Here is a 21,164-nt window from a genome sequence, read left to right as displayed (position 1 = left end):
CTCTGGAGCACTGAATGTCTTAAAATTTTAACACAGAAAAATTACCATGGCACAAAACTGTAACAGAAATTTATACCGACATCTCCCAAGAACCTGCCAAAAGCAAGCTCCCAAGAATCTGCCAAAAGCAGCTTGACTTGGCCACTGTTTGTATTGTGGTTTTTTGTTTGGTTGGGGTTTCTTTTGTTTTTAGTTTTTTGTTTTGGTTTTGTCTTGGTTTTGTTTAAAACAAGAACAGTTCTCTTTTCATGAATTTTCCTTTCAGCTAAGTTCTTCTAAATAACTGCACTTTTCTGATTTTTAGCTGTATGTTTTCTGACACTGATTGCTCTGGTGCTGATAAGGGTATCAATGGTATGCAGAAGAGCCCAGGTTTAGACTTATTGCTATGGCAACCTAGGTTGCTGATAGATTTCTCACATCCTGTAAGTGAGAGGGGCATATCTGCAAGGAGGGACAGACAGAACAGGTGACCAAAATTGACCAACTGAGTACTTCATCCCATACACATCATGCACCCTATAAAACTGGAAGATCACAAGGGTCTCACTCTCTTCGACCACAGCCGGCATCTGAAGAGGACCCTGCCTGATGTCCCTGTGATCCAAGGCCTGATTCCAGACCCTGCATCCCTGAATCCAGTTCTGGTTTACTGTGGAGTCCAACCCAGGACTTCCAGGTACCTGCCCTAAAGCCACTGGAGCTGTGTCAGCTCCGCCACCACAATGCTGCGCTACCCTGGGAAATTCAAGATTGGTTTTGTATATTTCATATGATTTTCTCTATTTATTAGTAGCATTAGTAAAGCATTTTTAACTTTTCCAACTTGCAAGTCTCTCCCTTTTCCTCCTATTACCTTTCCTTAGTGGGGAGGGCAGAGGGTTAACAGAGAGCACCTACCACGGTTTATTGTCACCCTGAAGTAAACGGTGACAGTTTAAAATAAATGCAGAAATATGTTTTTAAAACCTTCCAGTTTGAGCCTTTGTGATACAAAGATAACTTCTTCCAAGCACTCTCATACAACTACAAAGACTAAACTCTTGCTTTCTTTAACAGCAGCTGCACTCCTGCTGCAGTCTCCTATTTCTAGCAGATGTGGTTCTAGGAAAAACACTAAATTGCCTTAAGATTCATAATAAAAAAACAAGTGGAGAAGGAGCAACACTGCAGAGCTGAATGCTGCTTCAAAAGCTGATGTACCTTCAATTGGAGCCGTATCACTACTGAAATTGCTACCAAGTATTTGAAAAGCAAGTAGACTTTACAGGCTACTGTTAATAGCACTAAATCAAATCCCACATCAAAAAGCTTACTTCAGCACATGGTCTGTCACACAGGAGTGTTGCAAAGTGTGACACACTGACACTTCTGCTCCTTTCCTTTAAAGGGGACTGTGTAGACAGATACAGAGGCCTTCCAAAATTTTCCCTAAGAGCGTGTCCTGAGATAACAAATTTGTACAAGAAAACCTCAAAAAGAACAGCTTGCACCTCCGATCTCAAAGCTCTCTCATTTTCCAAATTCAAAACCTGAAGTGAGGTTACTTAAAATACTTATGAAAGGTAGATCTTTTAAAAAAAATTAAGCAGAGTATGACCACAGCATAGCCAATTGCAGAGCAGAGATAGAGGTTAAAGAAGCAAGTCTAGAAAGACTTTTTTTCAGTGCTTGTAAAATACTGCAAACATATTAGGCCAAAAAAGAGATAACTGGGCTAACCTCATGATTTTTTATGATGTCCCATGAAAGCAAAGAAGATTAAAGAGGAAATACCTGGAAAATCAAAAACCAGCTGCCTAATTCACCTTTCATTTGTAGAAGTTAAATTAAGGAAGAAAATCCTCCCTATTCAGTCAGTAGTGATTTGGCATTCACAAGAGCACTCCCAAGTGCTGTTTGGAAACCAAGCTTGTAAATATATGAAAATTTCTCCAAATGATGAAAATAAAAATTAAAAAACAAACACCACACTAAGGCCTATGCATAAGATATTTAGGTATTCACTTACTCACCTACACATAGCAACACAGAAATCTTTTCAACACTTCAGGCCTAGTTATTTCTCTACTGATATTCCTGTAAGGACACTGGAATATACAGCAACTGTGCTTTACACCTTAGGAAAAATACCGACAAGCGTTCAACAAGGAAAAGTCTGCCAATAAGAAGTGGAGATCACAAGTTTTATGGTATGGCAACAGACCATTGCCCCATTCCAGCATGTCTGGAACTGGTTATTCTGATGCGCACAAACACAAGGGGAACAAGTTTAGTTCTCAGATTTAAATCAATAGAAAAAAAGTGTTGTTATAGACTCTGACTGCAACAGGATTAGCTCTTGAACCGAGTTCAGGATAAACTCAGCTCCCCATGTAGCTTTTACATCCCTGCTGTACCAGTGCCTGCAAGCACAGAGCTTTTCTGAGTGAAGCAGCCATTGCTACAGCCTTTCATCTACACAGAACAGATGGAAACCACTGTGTCAGATCCATGCACAGGGCTGGCTGTGTTTTATATAAAAATTGCCATCACTTTTATGACAATCAAACTGGAGTCCAAGACAATTCTGCTGCCTGTTTCAGCTGATGTCTAAAATTCTGGAATAATATGTTCCTGAGATCTGTTTGCTGGAGAGTCTAAGTCATACAGCATTTCTGCCCTGGGATGTTTTCTTACCTCACATGATGCTCATGGATCCTGGGAACAGACAGAAATACCCATCACCTTGCAGAAGTTAACCTGGAGAGACCATCTCAAAGCTCTGTGACACATCAAGGACATGCCAGCCAAACCAAAGACCAAAAATCACTGCAATGAACAGCTACATGATGCAGTCAGGACAACCACTGGAGAGTATTTGTTGGTCCAGAGAAGAGCAACAAGGCTGGTGAAGGGACTTGAACACAAGACCTATGAGGAGAGGCTGAAGGAGCTGGGGTTGTTTAGTCTAGAGAAGAGGAGACTTAGAGGTGACCTCATCACTCTCTATAACTACCTGAAGGGAAGTTACAGCCAGGTGGGGATTGGTCTCTTCTCCCAGGCAGTTAGCAATAGGACAAGGGGGCACGGGCTTAAACTCTGCCAGGGGAAATTTAGGCTGGATATTAGAAAGAAATTCTTTACAGAGAGAGTGGTCAGGCATTGGAATGGCCTGCCCAGGGAGGTGGTGGACTGACAGTCTCTGGAGGTTTTTAAACTGAGACTGGACATGGCACTTAGTGCCATGATCTAGTAAACGGACTAGAGTTGGACCAAGGGTTGGACTCGATGATCTCTGAGGTCTTTTCCAACCCAGTTGATTCTGTGATTCTGTTTTAGTGCATCTCAATTCCAGCACTTATTGCAGGTATCAAATTAGGAGGCCAGGTTCCTTCACCCCTCAGTACAGCTAATGGCAAGGGACAGAGGCTCTTCAAGGTTCTTGAAACTCAGCTCCTGTTCCAATGCTACCAGCTCCCAGAATTTTATCATGAGCTTGAAAAGTATTTCTGAACAGCCCTGTTAGTTTAAAGCTAACAGTAATGTCCCAGACCCCATATTTCAAAAGAAAACTTCCAGAAAATTGTGTTGTACATTGACCCCAAAAGCTCAAGAAGAAAAAATGAGGAATTTATAATTTTAAAAAATTGAATAACTTCACAGATTTTCTTGGTGAGGGGAGCATTGAGGGGGCTGACTCATGACTTTTTTTGAATACTTGTGGCTGGCTCTACTGCATAAATAAATCAATCCCCTAGTCACCCAGCTCCAATTTCCCAGTTATAGCTTGTTATTTTTTTTTTCCTTCTATTGCTGACAAATCACTCCAGGGAGGTTTTTAAACCCAGTAGTCTACTTTCCAAATGGAAACGATTAGTATAATTTGTGAGAGAGAAAGCAAACAACAACAGAGACTCACCCCATTTTTTGGGTAGGCTATCCATCCTAGATCTCCCATTACTGTGCGTGAGTCCAGTAAATTCACTGAAAATAAGAAAAAAAACTTAAGGAAAATGGATGGATTACAGATTTCAGTAAATATTTCAAGATTTGGGCATCTACAGTAAACAGTCTGTTTATAATTAACCAAGGAATTTACATTTTTGTAAAGCAGAATAACAATGCAATAACTCCTCTAGCAATGAGGCCACATGCTGAAAGCAATTATATATATGCATTTCTCTATTCCTTTGAGATCTGCCACTGAAACCAAGTTGTGAATGCACTAAACTTCTGCAGAATCCAGATCCTTCAAGTTCTTCAAATCCGGTCTTTCAAGGGAAATAAATACACATATGCACACTGTGTATTTACATGTAGAAGACATGAAAACATACACAGCTCCATGTTAATGCACATATGTCTCTTCTTCTAAGGTGGCACAGTTTTTAGCATCATCAGGCCTTTACGACAAAAATGAAACAAGAAACAACACACAGAATAACCTGATTATCATGAAATCAATTTTTAAAGTATTTTATATGCAAGTATTAGAGTATTACTGTTATCAGCAATTATTGTCTTTCTCCCACATCCTTTCCCAAGCCTCTAACAACTTTATTATAAGATATCTGAAGGATCTTCTCTTTTTCCCACACATAAAAATTAAGAGTGGCTCTGTTAAGTTACATAAGCAACCAATTTACATTAAATAGCAAAAAGCTATTCCCAAGCTTATGGCATTTTTTTGTCACATTACCTGAAATACTGAGTAAAAAGTGTGAAACAATTGATGACATCTACGCACACAACTCAGCTGAGGAAAACTACAGCAGCTTCTGCTGCTGAGCTTCCCAGTGTCACCTCCTGTATCCAGGACTATAAATCTCCAAGTTATTAATAAAACCTTGTCTCTGCATCAACAGCTGTCATAGAAAACCTCTACCGAGGAGGAACTTTCCAGTACTTTAAAAGCATAAATTTCCTTCTCTTTGGACTACAACACTCACTTCTGTGCTTCTGCCCTCCCGATATTCCCTGGTTCACCAGTTCCTCGATTAAAACTTTGCCAACAGAGCACCTCAGAGATCAGGATCACACTATTTACAAGGCATAGTAAAACAACAACAACAACCACCAAAACAAACAAAATAACAACCACACAAAAAAAACCAACACACCCAAAAAACCCCCCACAAAACCCCTTCACAACGACAAAACAAACAACAACAAAAAACACACACCACAGAAGGACACTGTACTAAAATAAAAGCCATGCTCTTTTAAAATGTTAAAGGTTGTTGGTTTTGAGGGTTTTTTTTTCAATTAAGATTAAACGCATTAAGTTTGGAAAAAAAGTTCTGAGTCAGTTTGGTCTTAATCATTGTACTGTACTAAAAGCTGACTACTGTAGTCACTTGTTCACAAAACCAGCTCAAAACACACACACAAAAAAATAACACTGACATAGAAATATCAGTCCTCATGTAGATTTGCCTACCCAGATATTTTTACAGCAAATGCAAGTATTAATCCAGCACACTATCATAAGGCATATAGATGTTCTGCCTGGTCAAGTATATTTTCAGGATGATACATTTGGTAGGTCAGGGTTTTAGTGCCTGGATTGCTTTCTCCTGCCAAAACAGCAAACAGTCAGGAGCTGGCAATGGTACCGAACTATGGGATAATTGGTGGAAGCAATACTCAGACTATACCCAACTATATTCACAGTAAGTGAGCATACAATTAGGCAGCTTTCCACCCCACAGTCTAAGCAAAACGAAACTATTGCTGTCATCCACCACTAGATACGTCACCCAGTGATGGCCAGCTTTTCCCCTCCTGAAGTCTTCAGGTAAAATGCTCATTAATTTCTCCTGTTCCAGCTGAAGTCAAGCACCAGCAGCCAAGTGCTCCTGACCCATACTGCATTTTCTTCTACTTTTTAATGAGATAAAAAGGGTGGATCTTGAAATTTTCTTCAAAACAGGACACAGCTAAATAACATGTCCCATATTATAACCATATACTAATTTAAAAAGCAAGAGAAGAGAGCATACTTGCCAAAATGGCAGGTTTACCCCAATTCCTCTGTTACAATCACGGACATTAAACTGTGCAGAACAGTATATTCCTGTCAAAGACAGAATGGATGCAAAATAAGTATTGATCTATATTGTACAACTTAAGTAAAACTTGTGCTGGAGATGCTACTAATGAATGTAATTAGATTATGTGTTTGATGCCACAAAGTTCTTCATTACATGGCAATTAAGAAAAAAAGCTGAAAATGTGCTTTTACTCAAGAATCAGATCATAAAAGTACATGATACAACCAGATATTGTATTATCTTTCTATCAACAACAATTTTTAAATTGCTGTTATTAACTTCAATTTCAAAATAATTTTCTGCATATGAAAAGATAATACACCCCATTCAACTCCAACTCAAGTCAAAGGGAATTTTCTTACCGGTGAGTCGGCCAGTGGAACTGAATACTAACTCAATCTCTAGTTGGAAAAGACTCTATTCTTCCCTTATTTTTCAGTAGAATTCTGCATATAAGCAAAATAAATAGGAAGGGACAGGATACACGTTTTGACAGGTGCTGCTCAGTAACCCAAAATTCATGTGCCAGGAAGACAAAAGCCAGCAGTGCTCTGGAGAGGGGGGAGGCTCCCAGCACAGCTCAGCAGAGCTGCTTCTGCCCAGCACTGCTTTCACAAAATATTTCCTAAAATACTGTACTGTATCCATTTGCTCTGTTATTCTGAATTGCTTGCAAGGATCAAAAATTTTGCTTTCAGCATCCCCAAAATTCTGGTATAAACACGAATTACCACCACTACGAAAGATAAATAAGGTTTGTGCATCTTCCCCATCCCCAGCCCACCCAGCCATCTCCAATAAATCATTGCCAGGTCCCAACTCAATTCAGCTTTGGCTGACAGCCCAGCTGCAGGAGGTCCCCAGGCATAGTGACGGTACTACCAACAACTTTTGGGAGGCTCTCTCAGGCAGCCCTACCATCCTACACCATCCAAGAGGCCACCAGCACACAGTCCCGTTAGGCCAATCCACATGGGCTCAGCATCACCACTCTTCCCAGTACTTTCCAGCCTGGCAGGAACATTATTTTTGCTGAAATGGCTTTCAACAAAATGCTGCAGGTTGGCCAGGCTGGGGAAGAAAAACAGTGGGCAAACAGCAACCTGCAATACAGGGGAAACTCTTTTAGTAAAGATTTTATACAAGGGCTGCCACCATCCCAAACAGATGCTTTCAGCACTCAGCACATGGCTGCTTGAGAATAGATTAAGGTTTTTTGGCTCCTTAAAAAAAAAAAAAAAACAAAAATACACCAAACACACACAAAACCACCACACTGAAATTTTCTCTGGTTCAACCCAGAGCAAAGTAGAGAAAGAGACCAGACATCTTCCCCAAAGCACCCGAACCAGTTCCTCCCCATCCAACTTGTCATGACCACAAGTGTGCGTTTGGCCATAGCTAATAACCAGCTAACCCACTCAGGTCATTGAAGGAGGTAATTCAGGAAAACTTCCAACTATGTGCTTCCACACTCTGGGAGATTCATTGCCAGCTTCTGTATAGTTGGGACTCCTGGACCAGCCCCAACACCATAGATGCTTCACAGGCATAACTCAGAGCTCTACGCAGCAGCCCATGAGGTGTGCAGGACAACTCACCCCACTTAAGGACTCTCCAGAAATCACTACCAACTCTACTTGGCCCATCACCTTAAAAGCCTCCAAAATAACATGTCATTTATTTCTACTTTCTTTCCCCTCAGCACCAGCTAGCCATGTCTCAATGAACAAGCAGTAAACCTCAGAGCCCAAAAGCACACAATTAACACCTCTATCTTTGCCAGCAAACTTGGAAGAGGCACATATAAGCAGAAAGCATTTTTTAATATCTCCACCATCAGTACATCCATCCCAGAAGCCCTAATTATTTCTAATGCTCAGTCAAGGGGAACACAAAACCACACAGATCTATATCATCATTAACTTCCATGCCTTCAGGGTAGGATAAATGATGATTAAGTCTAAAGTCATACCACAGTCTTTTTTTTTTTTTTTTTTTTTTTAATACAGAATAATAGCTTGGGGAATTTACATACACCCTTGTCCTCAGACAGGCTGGTTACTACAGATGAGCATCAAGTTAGAATAAAACCAGAAGTGATCCAAACCTTTGCCCTGAACTTTAACTAGTGAATGAATAGTGTTTTCTTAGTCATGAATCTCTTGACAGGGAGACTGGATTAAGCTTTTTACTCAAAATGTCCCCATCACATTCATACAGTCAGCATTCAGCAGCTTTACCATGGCTGCAGAGGAATTGCAGCTGGAAAGAAGCCCAAGAAATGCCAGTGCTGATGGCATTCAAAGTTAACCGAAGCCAACACTACAGCCCACCCAGCAGAGCACCCTGTCTGAGCCAGCCACCTCAAGCAGTGCCATGTGGCGGGATCACCTCACCCAGGCAAGAACAGGACAGGTCTGTCATTGTGATGCAATGCCTGAAGTAGAAACCACTGGTCCATGGATTTTGCATCATACTGCTGAAGTGAGATTGCTCCTCTGACTCTGATCTGGAGCAGGATCAGCCAGAGCAGCTTTATTTTCTCTTCTCCAATTTCAAATGGAAAAAACAAACAACAACAACAACCCCCAAACAAACCCGACCAACCAAAAACCCAAGTGAAACAGAAAAAACCCCCTACTGACAGGCTAAAACACTGACTGCCTCTGATGCTGCCAGCCACTCATCCTCCTGCCACTTCAGTATCAAAGCATCTTCCAGAAAAACTTCCATTTGTCACACCAGGGCAAAGTCTCTGCAGGCACACAAACCACACAACTCTTGTGCTGCTGTGGTCTTTGAGCTGGTTTCTAATAAATCCTTACACATCAGAGGAGTCCTGCTCTGCAGCAGCACCATTTGCAACCTAAGGCTTACCACAGGGTATGTTCCACCAAAGTTACTCCTGAACAGGCAAAATGGTCAATATAACAAAAGCTGATGGAGTTTATACTGTGAAACTGTAAAGGCAAAGCGATCTTTTATTTCACTAAAATACAACTAAAACAGGAATTTGACCAAATCAATACCCTGTAACTACAGTTTCCATCACAAAACAAACAGGAGTAAAGAAACCTTCACTCAAAGCCTGCATAAATATTTCAAAACATCCCCTGATTTCAAAAGTAGCACAGTTTGAAAAAAAAATACATTTGAATTAAAATGTTTTGTTTTCTAAAACTGAAACAAAACTCTGCTTTAATATATTTGTTACAAATTGAACAGGAATCTGAACACTATTTTGGGTAATCTGAACTCCATATGAAAAAAGCATGAATCTAGTGCTCCTCCTCAAGGTTCCTCCTGCAGCTCCTGGTCCCCTTTGCACACTGCTCCTCAGGACGCAGCCACCCATAGAAAGGTTGGAGCTAAATCAAGGTAGCCCAGGCTCTGAGCCCAACACTCATAAGCTCGTGGGAGCATCTACATTTAAAATACTTCTGAGAAACCCCTAATGGGAATCTTCACAGGCTGCCAACTAAGCATGAGGCAAAACACTCTTCTGGAGGGGGGTCAAGGTACACGACAAGAAGTGACAGTAGTCCTGTGCACCGAACCCTCATTGAGGTCTCCTGAATAGCAGTGGAGGATTTTCCACCAAGCTTCACCCCTCTGCTCTCCTCCTCAGCCCGAGACATCATCATTAACGGTACTGGTTTTTCCTGACACCATGCATACCTCCCCATCCTTCCTCCTGCACATCTGGAGCTCACAGCACTACCAAGACACATTGATTGCAGAGGACTCTTCATCACCGTGAGTCCAAATTTTCCTACTTCATGAATCTTCACCAGTCTTACTGCCATATTATTACCATTCATTTTCCTACTGTTTTCCCTGTTGTGCCAAGTATTTCTTTAAAAAGTATAAATCCAAGATGCTCCAAGCAGTGAGAGCCAAAAGTAATCCAAAAAGGCAAAAACAAATGAAAAAAAAATAAGCTTTTGAAAGAAATCAAAGTCATTGGGGAACAGATGTTTTGTATGTATTAGCTTCACTGAGTTAGGACAAAAAACACACACGCAAGAACCTTGGAAACACTTTCCATCAGTGGAAACCAGCTACAGCAACCTGAAAGCTGCAGCAGTACCTATTATTTATAGCCCACTGGAGGAAGAAAATATACACTGCTTAATGAACTCACAAACTAATATTAACTGCAGATTTATATTTTATTATGTTGGCTTCATTCTGCTTGAAGTTTTCACGATTCCCTTTTATAGCAAGAGCCAAAGTGGGAGAATCTGCATCACAGACTCATACATTTTTAAGGCCAGATGGACAACTGCAATCAGCCAGAGAATTCTGCCCAGTATTTTATGCATTATTTTTGCAATTTCTGTTTGAACACACAGTTTATGAGGGGTGTGATATTGCCATTGGACTAAGTTCTTCGGGTTGGCTGCAACTTTTTCCCCCACAGGTACAGCACCAGCCATCGCACCAGGGAGGGGCATCAAAAGCTCACTTCTATAACTGGAACCCACTGAAAAAAACAAACAAACAAACAAACAACAAAACCTGCAGGTTTTCCCCTTACCAGTACTTGCACTCAAGAAAAGAGGTAGTCATTTGTTCTTCCCATCATACATAACTTAGAAGTAGAAAGGTCAGGATATTAGCTTGACAACAAAGTGCCTGGAAATTTAGAAACTCCACTATGGTTTGCCTTTATTAATGATAAATGCTCCCATTCCCACCAAAAGCACCATTTAATTGAAAAGGAATTATTCACTCTGAAGAAAAACAGTAAAATGCTTCCAGTCCCCCTCACAATATCCACTGGAAACAACATTGTACTGACACAACAGCAGATCTCTGGGACAGCCATGGTCCAAAGCTTTCGGGGAAGCCTTCTGGGTAAGTTTCATTCTGCATTTGCAACAAGGAAGAAGCTTCTACTGAAAATAAGATAGTGCTGCAACCAGCAACCTGACAACCACCCTGCCTGGAGCAATAAAACACCAGTGCTGCCTGCAGACCTAGGGTCTCCAGCCACCACCAAGAGAACTGCAAGTGACTGAAGGAGGCAGCCAGTTTCTTCAAGACCCTATTTAAAGTGAGGACTTTGTTAACCACACATGTAAAGTCAAGCCCTAAAAATCCCAACAGCTTCCCAATGCAATCAAACCACCTTCTGGCAGTGCCTAGATGAAATCTCACCTTCTTCCTTAAATCAGGGTGTTACCAAGTAAAAGTAATCTTATCTCCCTTCCTCAAAGGGATCCAAAGACATGGACATAAAATTCTCTTTTGCATATAACTAAACTCAACAAACTCAGCACAGACACATTCAGAGCTGTCAAGACTGTCAGCTTTCACTGCCAGTGGACTTGCAGGAACTCACTGTCCAGAACCAATAAAGCCTTCCTGTTTACAATAATGACTACTCTGCTGCCACTAAATTCATTCAAGCAGAGGGGAAAAAAAAAAAAAAAGGAACTGACATAATGCTTAGATAATGCTTAGACAGCATGCAGGAGCAAGAAAAAAATGTTTAAGATGATCTACTGGCTTTTCAGGGGGCTTGACAGTTTATCCCTTCTATTTCAGTTGAGAGAAGAGGGTAGAGGTTGCTAGGGGGAACAACACACAATACATTCCAGAAAGAAATTGCTTGTGAACATTAGTAAAGCAAACATGGATAAACCAAGATTACTTTTTTTTGAGAAATTAACTCAAAGGCAAGTATGGAGATAACTTCCCTGTGTAGTTTCACTGGTTTGGGCCATACAAAACAGTTAAAGATACAAGTCAACCCAGAAACATCATCAAATGCACATTTACTGATGCTGAATAACTTGTTCCCAAGCACTTCTCTATCCCCTTAGAGAATTATGAAGTTCAAACTGGTCATGCTGACCTCTTTCTAACATTAAGTGATCAGGTTAGAGAATCCCAGAATCCATATGTTGGGAAAACACTCCAGTACTGCCCCCTGTACCCAAATTAAGTCTCTGGCATGAAAACCTGTAATGCCAGCCAGGGTCCTACCCTCTCTCCCACAGGGATCAACACCTGCTGCTGCACAGCAACCTATGGAGAAGCTCTCAGCTTCCCCATGGAGTGTTTCTTCTCCATCCCCAAGGCAGAGTTTGCTCAGGAGCACACAAGCTGATGATGCTCAGGAGCTTGCCAGGGGGAAGAAGAGGTGCAGGAATCATCATCTCCTTCAGGGCTGCTAGATCAGCTCATGCAGGTAATTCCCTGACCTGCTGCAGCACAACACACTGCATCACATTCTCCAGGAGGTGTCTCTGATCCCTTCAGCTAGCAGTCACCTGAGCAGCTCTACCTGGTCAAAGCCCTCCTAACACACCTCCTGCACAACTCAAATTCCAGAGAAGAGGGAAGGGAGAGTGTTTCCCACCACTGACACCTCTGGTGAGACTGTTACAGGGTGCACTGAATGCTTCCACTGCAATTTTTTCTGGCCCAAACCATCTTTAGTTCTCTTTGTAAAGAGCAGACATGCACAGTCCACATCAGGTCCCCGCACTCTGTCCACAGCAGCCAACACACCACATCTCATCACCTCCCAAACCTGAAAGTTAAGTGCTGCGCATGGCAGTGCTCACATTCCTTCCCAACTGCAGAAGACAGGGACAACTGCTTTCCACCTCCAAGAGGTTAAGTGCGTTAAACCTTGAGCAGCTCAGATAGTCCACTGACCAAAGCCATTGCAAATACCAAAACTGAGACTGTCAGAGATATAATAGGTCAAAGAGACAATTAAAAGGGTAACAAATCCCTAGAGAAGCCTAAGCTACTGAGAGCCAGTGCTCAAGTTTGCCAGTGGAAGCAACTGGGCCAGCAAACACTTTCACCTCAGCAAAACCTGTCACCTCAAAGTCCAGCCAGTCACAGAGCGGAGTGAGGGACAGGCACAATGTGAACAGAGGACAATCCATCTCTCCATTCTGCCTGTGCCAAAAAACTGGTACATCCTAAGTAAAAAAAAAAAAAATAAAAAAAAATTCAAAGGAAAAAGGATACTTCACTAGCTTTTAAAATAAGCAATTTTGCAGAAGAGATCAAAGAAAGTGAGTTTAGTAAGGAGTAAGTTACAAAAAGAAATTGTTCATTCCAATGCAATAACTAACATAGTGTTTCTGCAACATTCAGTAGAAGAAAAATATCTAGTTCAAGTCCATCGTGGTTGGAATGAGGCCGCATATTTCATGAGCACTTACAGCCAGTGAGAAAGTTACACTTACAACAGATATTTCAATTTTCTGTTTAGATACTTTACTCTAAGCACAAGATTATTTTTTCAACTTATTTAATGGATAGTAGGCTGAGTATCTGCTGAAGAGCTGTACTGAATACTCTTTCCTCCGTAGAAGCATGCACTTGATAACTAAGAAATTCAGCACTTCTACAAAATGACTGATCTGTGTGCATTTGTTTTCAACACCTCTTGCGCTTGAAACTTTAGATTTAGTTCCTAGTATTAAAAAAAGAAAAAAAAAAAGGTTATATTTTGGGGCAGGGTCTCACTTTCCTGACATCCCTAACCAATGTTTAAATCTCAACTGTATTCAAGAATATACATAACTGCACACTTACAGGAACGGACCACTAAAAACTTAGCTCCAGGTCATAAAGATTTTGGGGGTATAACAGCTCCACTTCTGCTCAAAACCTAAAATTGAACATGGTCTGACACTGTCACTCAGCTGAGCAATCCCAGCTGGACTTTCCCAGGTCAAGGGCTCTGGACTCACTCAGCAAGTGCTGGAAACAAGAATTTCTGCAGAAGTAGCACAGAAATCCTTTCAACAATAAAGCATAAAAGCACCAAGATCAGAGAGCAAGACACTACATAATAAACTGTCCTGTTTATAAAATTTCTGCCACATTTTACGAAATCCTGCTCTCAGCCTCCTCGCTAGGGCCTGCCGCAAAAGGCATTTTGCATTTTAGTGCAAAGAATAAACATTTCTTTATGGGAAAGATTTCATTTTCTTGTTTCACAGAAAGAAAATGGCAGATATGGAGGTAGATCATACGCTGGAACTAAAAAGTTTGGTACCAGTGAGAGACATAACGGTGGAGGGGGGTGAAGCTGTCCGACAAGCCCATGAACAAGATCTTCCCCTTCTTCAGTGATACCCGCCAGTTTATCCATCTGTAAATAACTGCTTTATACATCATAGCTGCTTTATACATCAAAATACGGTATCAAAATTTACCACATTATATGCAGACACTTTGTCAGTGGTGCAGTTTAAGACAGTTTGCCTGTTTTCCACTACTCATTACAATTTTTAAGATAGGCTTCAAAAGGCAATGGGCACTATCTTGGAGTCAATCTTTGCTATTGTTTATTTCCCTTTTTTTTAAACACACATCATTAGGCAGCAATGCTTTTGGTCATACACTTAAAAGTGCTACATTTCAAATGTTTTTTCCACTGTCAAAAGGATAGTAGTTTCCATTTTAAATCTACGATTGAGTCATTTTAAACCTCCTGAAAAGCCATACATCACACATCTGACTGATCCCCAAAAGACCATTAGACATGAGCTGTCCTTCCTCATACCAGTAATTCCACCGCAGTAAACTTAAAAGTTAATGGGATTACTCCTGTGAATAAAATAAACATACAGCACTGAGTCTATGCTCTGTTATCATGGAAAGGACATAGGGAACCATTCCGATACACAAAATAAAAAACAGATACCTCCTCAAATCTCTTTACAAAACACTGCTGAGTGGACTGAAATATGCTCAAAGGTAACCATTCTGCATTCACATCATATATGCATGTCAGCGGTACTTAATACCTATAGAATTACACAAAATACAATGGCTATGTGAATGCATGACACACACAGCCAAGCTACTAAAAGCGACCTAGTAACCACAAGGTTCTGTTCATGAGTATTTTTACCCAAAGCATTAGACTAATTGAAATACACTGGTATGAAAATTAAGAGTATTTTCATGTTTGCTTCTACTAAATACACAAAAAATTCACTGAAAAAAATACTTCATTCACTGATTCAAAAGAAACATTGTGATCTTATACTTAAATATGCCTTCATCTAGTGTGCCATAACATAGAAATTCTATGTCAGTATGTAATAACACACACACAAGTCACCATACTGAGAACAGGTAGGCTCATTCTGGGCTCCAGCATGAATAATCTGCAAATTACAACCTTGCTTTATTTCTGCCTGCACCAGACCCACCCCTTTAATTGTACTCATTTACTCATTCAAATTAAAAATGATACATTAAGATAAACTGCGCTTCAAAAATCCCTGGAAGAATTAAGAGGAAAATGACCAAACACAGGAGCCTAACTAAAGAATACCCTTTTAGTCTTAAGTCCCTAAAACAAATGCAAAACATTACCAAGTCAGACTCATTTTGTCTTTCTCACCTTTGTCTAGATCAATGTCAATATTTCAAACTGTATTTCTTGTCCTTTGCTTAACAGCATGCTCTGTTGTTACAGCACTTCTGCATCGCACTTCTGCTGAGAAGTCCTAAAATTCAATGTACTTTGTATACAATTATGCAACTATGTTATGTTGTTCTAAGTGACCAGAAGATGTGATCTACTCAATTTAAAAAAAAAAAAAAAAAAAATGTTTTGCCCACAACACTTTTCAAGGTCACCTGGATGATGTCCAAACAATATCTGCAAACTAAACCAAATTCACAGGCACAACATAACATACCATGAAGTTTAGGGTGGAAGGGGCTATTTAAACAATTCCTTCGTTCATTCTGTTCTACATAAATAATTTATATAAGCCACTTTCCAAATCATAGTGCTTAGAAAGATTTAAACCACATCCAATTTTAAACCAAAGAAGGTGCAGAAGCCCAGCTGCATACGGCAGGGCTGCCCCTGTCATCCCATTATCACAGGCAACATACTTTGAAGTAATAAAGCACTTCAAAATTGTGCAATACCTTTGGTGTACTCGAAATATTTTCAAATTCAGAAATTAATTGGACAGAAAAAACAATAAAAGGCAGGAAGGAAATATTATTCTCATGAATGAACTCTGCTAAAGAGTTAAAAATAATGGCTAAGCAATACTTTATATACACGAAATAGCATTGAGCCTTCATCCTTCACTGCGTATTTTGCTTTTAATATCTAAATTGAGAAAAGGGACTTGAAGACAAACCCAGGTTTATTTCTCTACTAAAGAAAAATCTGCCTAATTCTCTTTTGTCAATGTTTATCCTTCAACCTATAACTGGAGGTTATAACTGACCAGGTTGGGTGCTCAAGACTTGCCTATAAAAACAGTAGAAATTCTGAAACTCAGCTACCCTTGCAAAAAGCTTTTTCCATGTTAAGGAACCCAGACACTGAATTTATCTTCCTCCCCCACCCACCCCCCCCACTGATGAATGGGGTGGGTGCCCTGGTGGCAGAAGATACAGAGAAGGCATAATTACTGAATGCCTTCTTTGTCTCTGTCTACTCTGCCGGAGGCTGTCCTGGGGAGCCCTGTACCCCTGAGACCCCGGATGAAGCCAGGTCAATGGAGGAGTTTGCTTTAGTCGATGAGGACTGGGTTAGGGAGCAATTAAATAGTCTGGACATCCATAAATCCATGGGTCCAGATGGGATGCATCCACAGGTGCTGAGGGAGCTGGCTGAAGTCATTGCTGGACTACTCTCCAACATCTTTGCCAAGGCTTGGGAAACGGGAGAGGTGCCTGAGGATTGGAGGAAAGCAAATGTCACTCCAGTCTTCAAAAAGGGCAGGAGGGAGGACCAGGGTAATTATAGACCGGTCAGCCTCACCTCTGTCCCTGGGAAAGTAATGGAACAGCTTATCCTTGGTGCCATCTCAAGGCATATCAAGGATAAGAGGGTTATTAGGGGCAGTCAGCATGGCTTTACCAAGGGTAAGTCATGCTTGACCAACCTCATAGCCTTTTATGAGAATGTAACAAGGTGGATGGATGATGGCAGAGCGGTGGATGTGGTCTACCTTGACTTCAGTAAAGCATTTGACACAGTCTCCCATAGCATCCTCACAGCTAAGTTGAGGAGGTGTGGTCTAGACAATAGAGTAGTGAGGTGGGTTGCAAACTGACTTAAGGAGAGAAGCCAGAGAGTGGTAGTCAATGGTGCAGAGTCTAGTTGGAGGCCAGTATCTAGTGGAGTGCCTCAGGGGTCAGTACTGGGGCCAATATTATTCAATATATTCATTAACGATTTAGACAAGGGAATAGAGTGTACTATCAGCAAGTTTGCTGATGACACTAAGCTGGGAGGAGTGTCTGACACACCAGAAGGCTGTGCTGCCATCCAGCGGGACCTGGACAGGCTGGAGAGCTGGGTGGGGAATAACCTAATGAAATTTAACAAGGGAAAGTGTAGAGTCCTGCATCTGGGCAGGAACAACCCCAGGTTCCAGTATAGGTTGGGAAATTACATATTAGTGAGCAGTGTAGGGGAAAGGGACCTGGGGGTCCTGGTGGACAACAGGATGACCATGAGCCAGCACTGTGCCCTTGTGGCCAGGAAGGCCAATGGCATCCTGGGGTGTATTAGAAGGGGGGTGGCTAGTAGATCGAGAGAGGTCCTCCTTCCCCTCTACTCTGCCCTGGTGAGACCACATCTGGAATATTGTGTCCAGTTCTGGGCCCCTCAGTTCAAGAAGGACAGGGAGCTGCTGGAGAGGGTCCAGCGTAGGGCAACGAAGATGATTAAGGGAGTGGAGCACCTCCCTTATGAAGAAAGGCTGAGGGAGCTGGGTCTCTTTAGTTTGGAGGAGAGGAGACTAAGGGGGGGACATTATTAATGTTTATAAATATATAAAGGGTGAGTGCCATGTGGATGGAGCCAGGCTCTTCTTAGTGGCAAACAATGATAGGACAAGGGGTAATGGGATCAAGCTGGAACACAAGAGGTTCCACTTAAATTTGAGTTAAAACGTCTTCTCAGTAAGGGTGACAGAGCACTGTAACAGGCTGCCCAGGGAGGTTGTGGAGTCTCCTTCTCTGAAGACATTTAAAACCCGCCTGGACATGTTCCTGTGCGACCTCACCTAGGCGTTCCTGCTCCAGCAGGGGGATTGGACTAGATGATCTTTTGAGGTCCCTTCCAATCCCAAACATACTGTCATACTGTGTGATACTGTGATCTTCCCATAAGTCTTCCTCCACTAGAGGGTAAAACAAAATATCATGCACTGTGAATTGTCAACTGCCCATCCCTTACCATACAACATCACTGAGTATTGCACGAAGATTTAGAGAAACAAAAAATGTGATGCAGGATTAAAGAATTATGAGAATTTATCATCTTCCATGCAACATCAAGTGTTACATACTTACACAGCACAGGGTACCAGCTAGTTGGTTTTTAACAATGTTCAATAAGATGAAGGATAATAGAAAACAAGACTCTGAAAAACCAATACCAGCAACTTTTGAAAATATTATTCACAGGTCTAAGATGGCTACCTCCATCCGAGCAAAAGTTCCCAACCAGCTGAATATGCCAACTAACCCCAGGGGAGGATCTCTCTCTTCAGAGCCCAGAAGCAGCCAAACCAAACTTTTCAAACCCAAACAGGTGACAAGCATCAGTGGCACACAGCTAGGGCAGGCAGACTTTGGCATCAGAGGTTTCTCATGCTTTCGGCTTCCCATGCTTTAGGGTGAGCCATTCCCAGGAGCACAGCTGTTTGGTGGTAATTGGGTAAGGAGACATGCTGTGAGAAGCACTTGTCAAATAACACTGGTTTACAAATAAATCTCCTAACAGTCGAGGACAACAGTTATTGAATAAGTTCAGGTTGCAGTCAGACCCCTCCTACCAGCAGTCTTTTAGCTTTGCATTTACTGAAGAGATAAGAATTACAGAGCAGCAGTTGGAAAAGTAGGGGGAAAGAGATCTTGAAGCAATTGCTCATGCTGCTAATCATTACTCTAATATTCCCCTGCAGCTTCCCTGTAAAGATGTTGCTAAATTTGTTTGCTCGACAGCTTCATTAATCCTTTCCAGTATTGTTTCCTATCATGTAAAAGTCCTATTCTGCAGCTGCCTGTTCATGCAGAGGCACCTCTATGCTTGAGCAATGCTCCTGTTGACTCCATCAGTACTATCCAGTTTTACCAAGAACAGGGAAGGATGACCAAAACAGGGCCGGGAGCACTTGTGGGGCTCCCAGCACCATGTCAGGGCAGCATGCCTCCCAAGAGGCTGGTAATGGGGACAGCCCTTTGGAAGCAACCACACCACCTGCTCAGCCATCTCTCCCACAGGTGAAATAATCTGAAGCCATGGGAGCAAAAATATTAGGCCCACTATTATCTCACCAAGGCAAAGCCAAAGGCATTTCTATCATGCCCCAAAGCTTCCTGAACAGTTGATATCTTCACACACAGAGGATCAGCATTTTCCCCTTCCTCTACACTTTTTTTTTTTTTTTTTTTTTGAAGAAAACTGTGATTCACATTATTCTCACTCTCCAAAATAAATTACAGGTAGCTGGTTACCTCAGGCCATATCTTTGAAATTCTGCTATGGTTTTCCTTCAACACCCTTAACATACTCTTCCCTCTAAAGGGGTTTCACAAACAATTATGGTACATCACGAAATCAGCCTGCTACGAGCAAACAGCATCTGGGCATCCCCTTCAGATGCCAAACTTCTCCACCCATGGCTTTCACATTAGAGCCTGCCTGCTGAGCCAGAAAATAATAATAAGCTCAATGCAGTGCCCACACAACACGTATAGAGGGGATGAGAAAAGCAAACAAAAACAAAACAAAAAACCAAACAAAAACAAACAAACAACACACACACCACCACCAACAACAACAACAAAAAAAAACACAATAAAAAACAAAACAGTCCGTTCTGAAAGCCTGGAAGTACCCCCACTAGACAGGAAGCCTGGACACGTATTTTTGGCTACTGGCTTCACAGAGATTAAATGTATTTAAAAAAAAAAAAAAAAATCAGTCGTCTCCAGCCGCGCTCCGCTGCGGGTTAAAACACCGGATGCTGCGCAGCTTCCCATTTTAAGGCACGGAGTAAGCGCGCTGTGCGAATGCACCTGTGCAAACTCCCCCACAGTTCCAGCCGCACCAATGCACCTGTGCAACCTCCGTGGTACAAGCGTGTCCCCCCCACACACACACCACAAAGGCACCTGTGCAACACCATTCCACACTGCGAAACGTGCCCGTGCAGAGGCGGCTGTTCACCCGCCCTGGGGCCGCGCTGCGGTCCCGCTCCCCTCCCAGGGGGTTTCGCAGCAGCTGCCGCCGCCGCTTCTCCGCATCCTCCGGCCCAGGGCCCACCTCCCCATCGTCACAGCCTCTCTTTACCTCCCCCCAAACGTTACAAGATTGAGCAAAACGGGCTCAAAGCAGTGTGCCGCCGGACAGTCCCCCTCCTCGGCGGGCGCTGCCGCGCTGCCCCGACGACCCAGCCGTCCCGTCCCCGCTCACCCTCGCTGCTGGGGCTGGCCAGGAGGCTCCGGAGCGCGGCGCACAGCGGCAGCAGGTACGTCCAGCCAGGAGCCGGCGCCCCAGCGCGGCCGGCCCAGCCGCCACCGCCCAGCGGCTCCATTCTGCCGCCCCTCAGCGCATAAGGCAACCGTTCTCCCCAAACCCCGGTGATGCCCGCTCGGGACGGGGCGGGCTAGCAGATTAGCCCCACTCCCGTCCAGCCGCCGCCGCGACTGGCGAGCCGGGAGGCGGCCCCGCGCCGCCGCAGAGCCGCCCCCGGCGGGGCGGAGCCGCCCCCGCCATCGCGCGCGACGGTGGGTGCCCACCGCGCCTCAGGGCACAGTGCGGGGTGGTGGGTATCGCACCTAAAATGGTGGGCCCAAGGGACTCCCCTCGCCGCCTGGACCAGCGCTGTCCCTGCGACGCGGCCCTCGGGAGCCCGCTGAGGTGGAACAGGCAGCCCCAGGTCACGGCCCCCCAGACTTCTCTCTCAGCAAAAATACAAGATACTCCCTAACAGAGCCAGTATTCAAGCAGGTGACAGGTAAAAGATTATTTTCAGGTGTATTTTGCCTTAGGTCACCACCGGAGCACAGCTTTGAATCTTGCACTGATAACTAGTTTCGTGGAAGTTTTCACTGAGTTGTTTTTGTTTTGGTTTTTTACTGCCTCTG

At 42.8% G+C, this 21,164-nt stretch overlaps 1 protein-coding gene across 14 annotated transcripts in view; it reads right to left on the bottom strand.

Moving 5' to 3' along the window:
- EPHA5 (EPH receptor A5) overlaps positions 1-20,753 on the bottom strand; it is a 212,187-nt gene extending 191,434 nt beyond the window's left edge. For 6 of the 14 annotated variants that reach the window (XM_021299088.2, XM_065061574.1, XM_013369912.3 and 3 more), the window contains exons 1-2: positions 20,491-20,752; positions 3,902-3,966 (exon numbers count right to left, since the gene is read on the bottom strand). In XM_021299088.2, coding sequence (XP_021154763.2) covers positions 3,902-3,966; positions 20,491-20,611 — 186 coding nt within the window. In that variant the 5' untranslated portion in view covers positions 20,612-20,752. Of the gene's footprint in view, positions 1-3,901; positions 3,967-20,490 lie in introns of all 14 variants that reach the window. The other 8 variants (XM_065061578.1, XM_065061580.1, XM_065061582.1 and 5 more) reach the window with 3 other exon arrangements.
- Between the last annotated feature and the right edge of the window lie 411 nt (positions 20,754-21,164).

This window comes from Columba livia, chromosome 4 (assembly GCF_036013475.1).
Source record: "Columba livia isolate bColLiv1 breed racing homer chromosome 4, bColLiv1.pat.W.v2, whole genome shotgun sequence".
NCBI classification, from domain to species: Eukaryota; Metazoa; Chordata; class Aves; order Columbiformes; family Columbidae; genus Columba; species Columba livia.
This window is presented reverse-complemented; position numbering and strand designations above follow the sequence as displayed.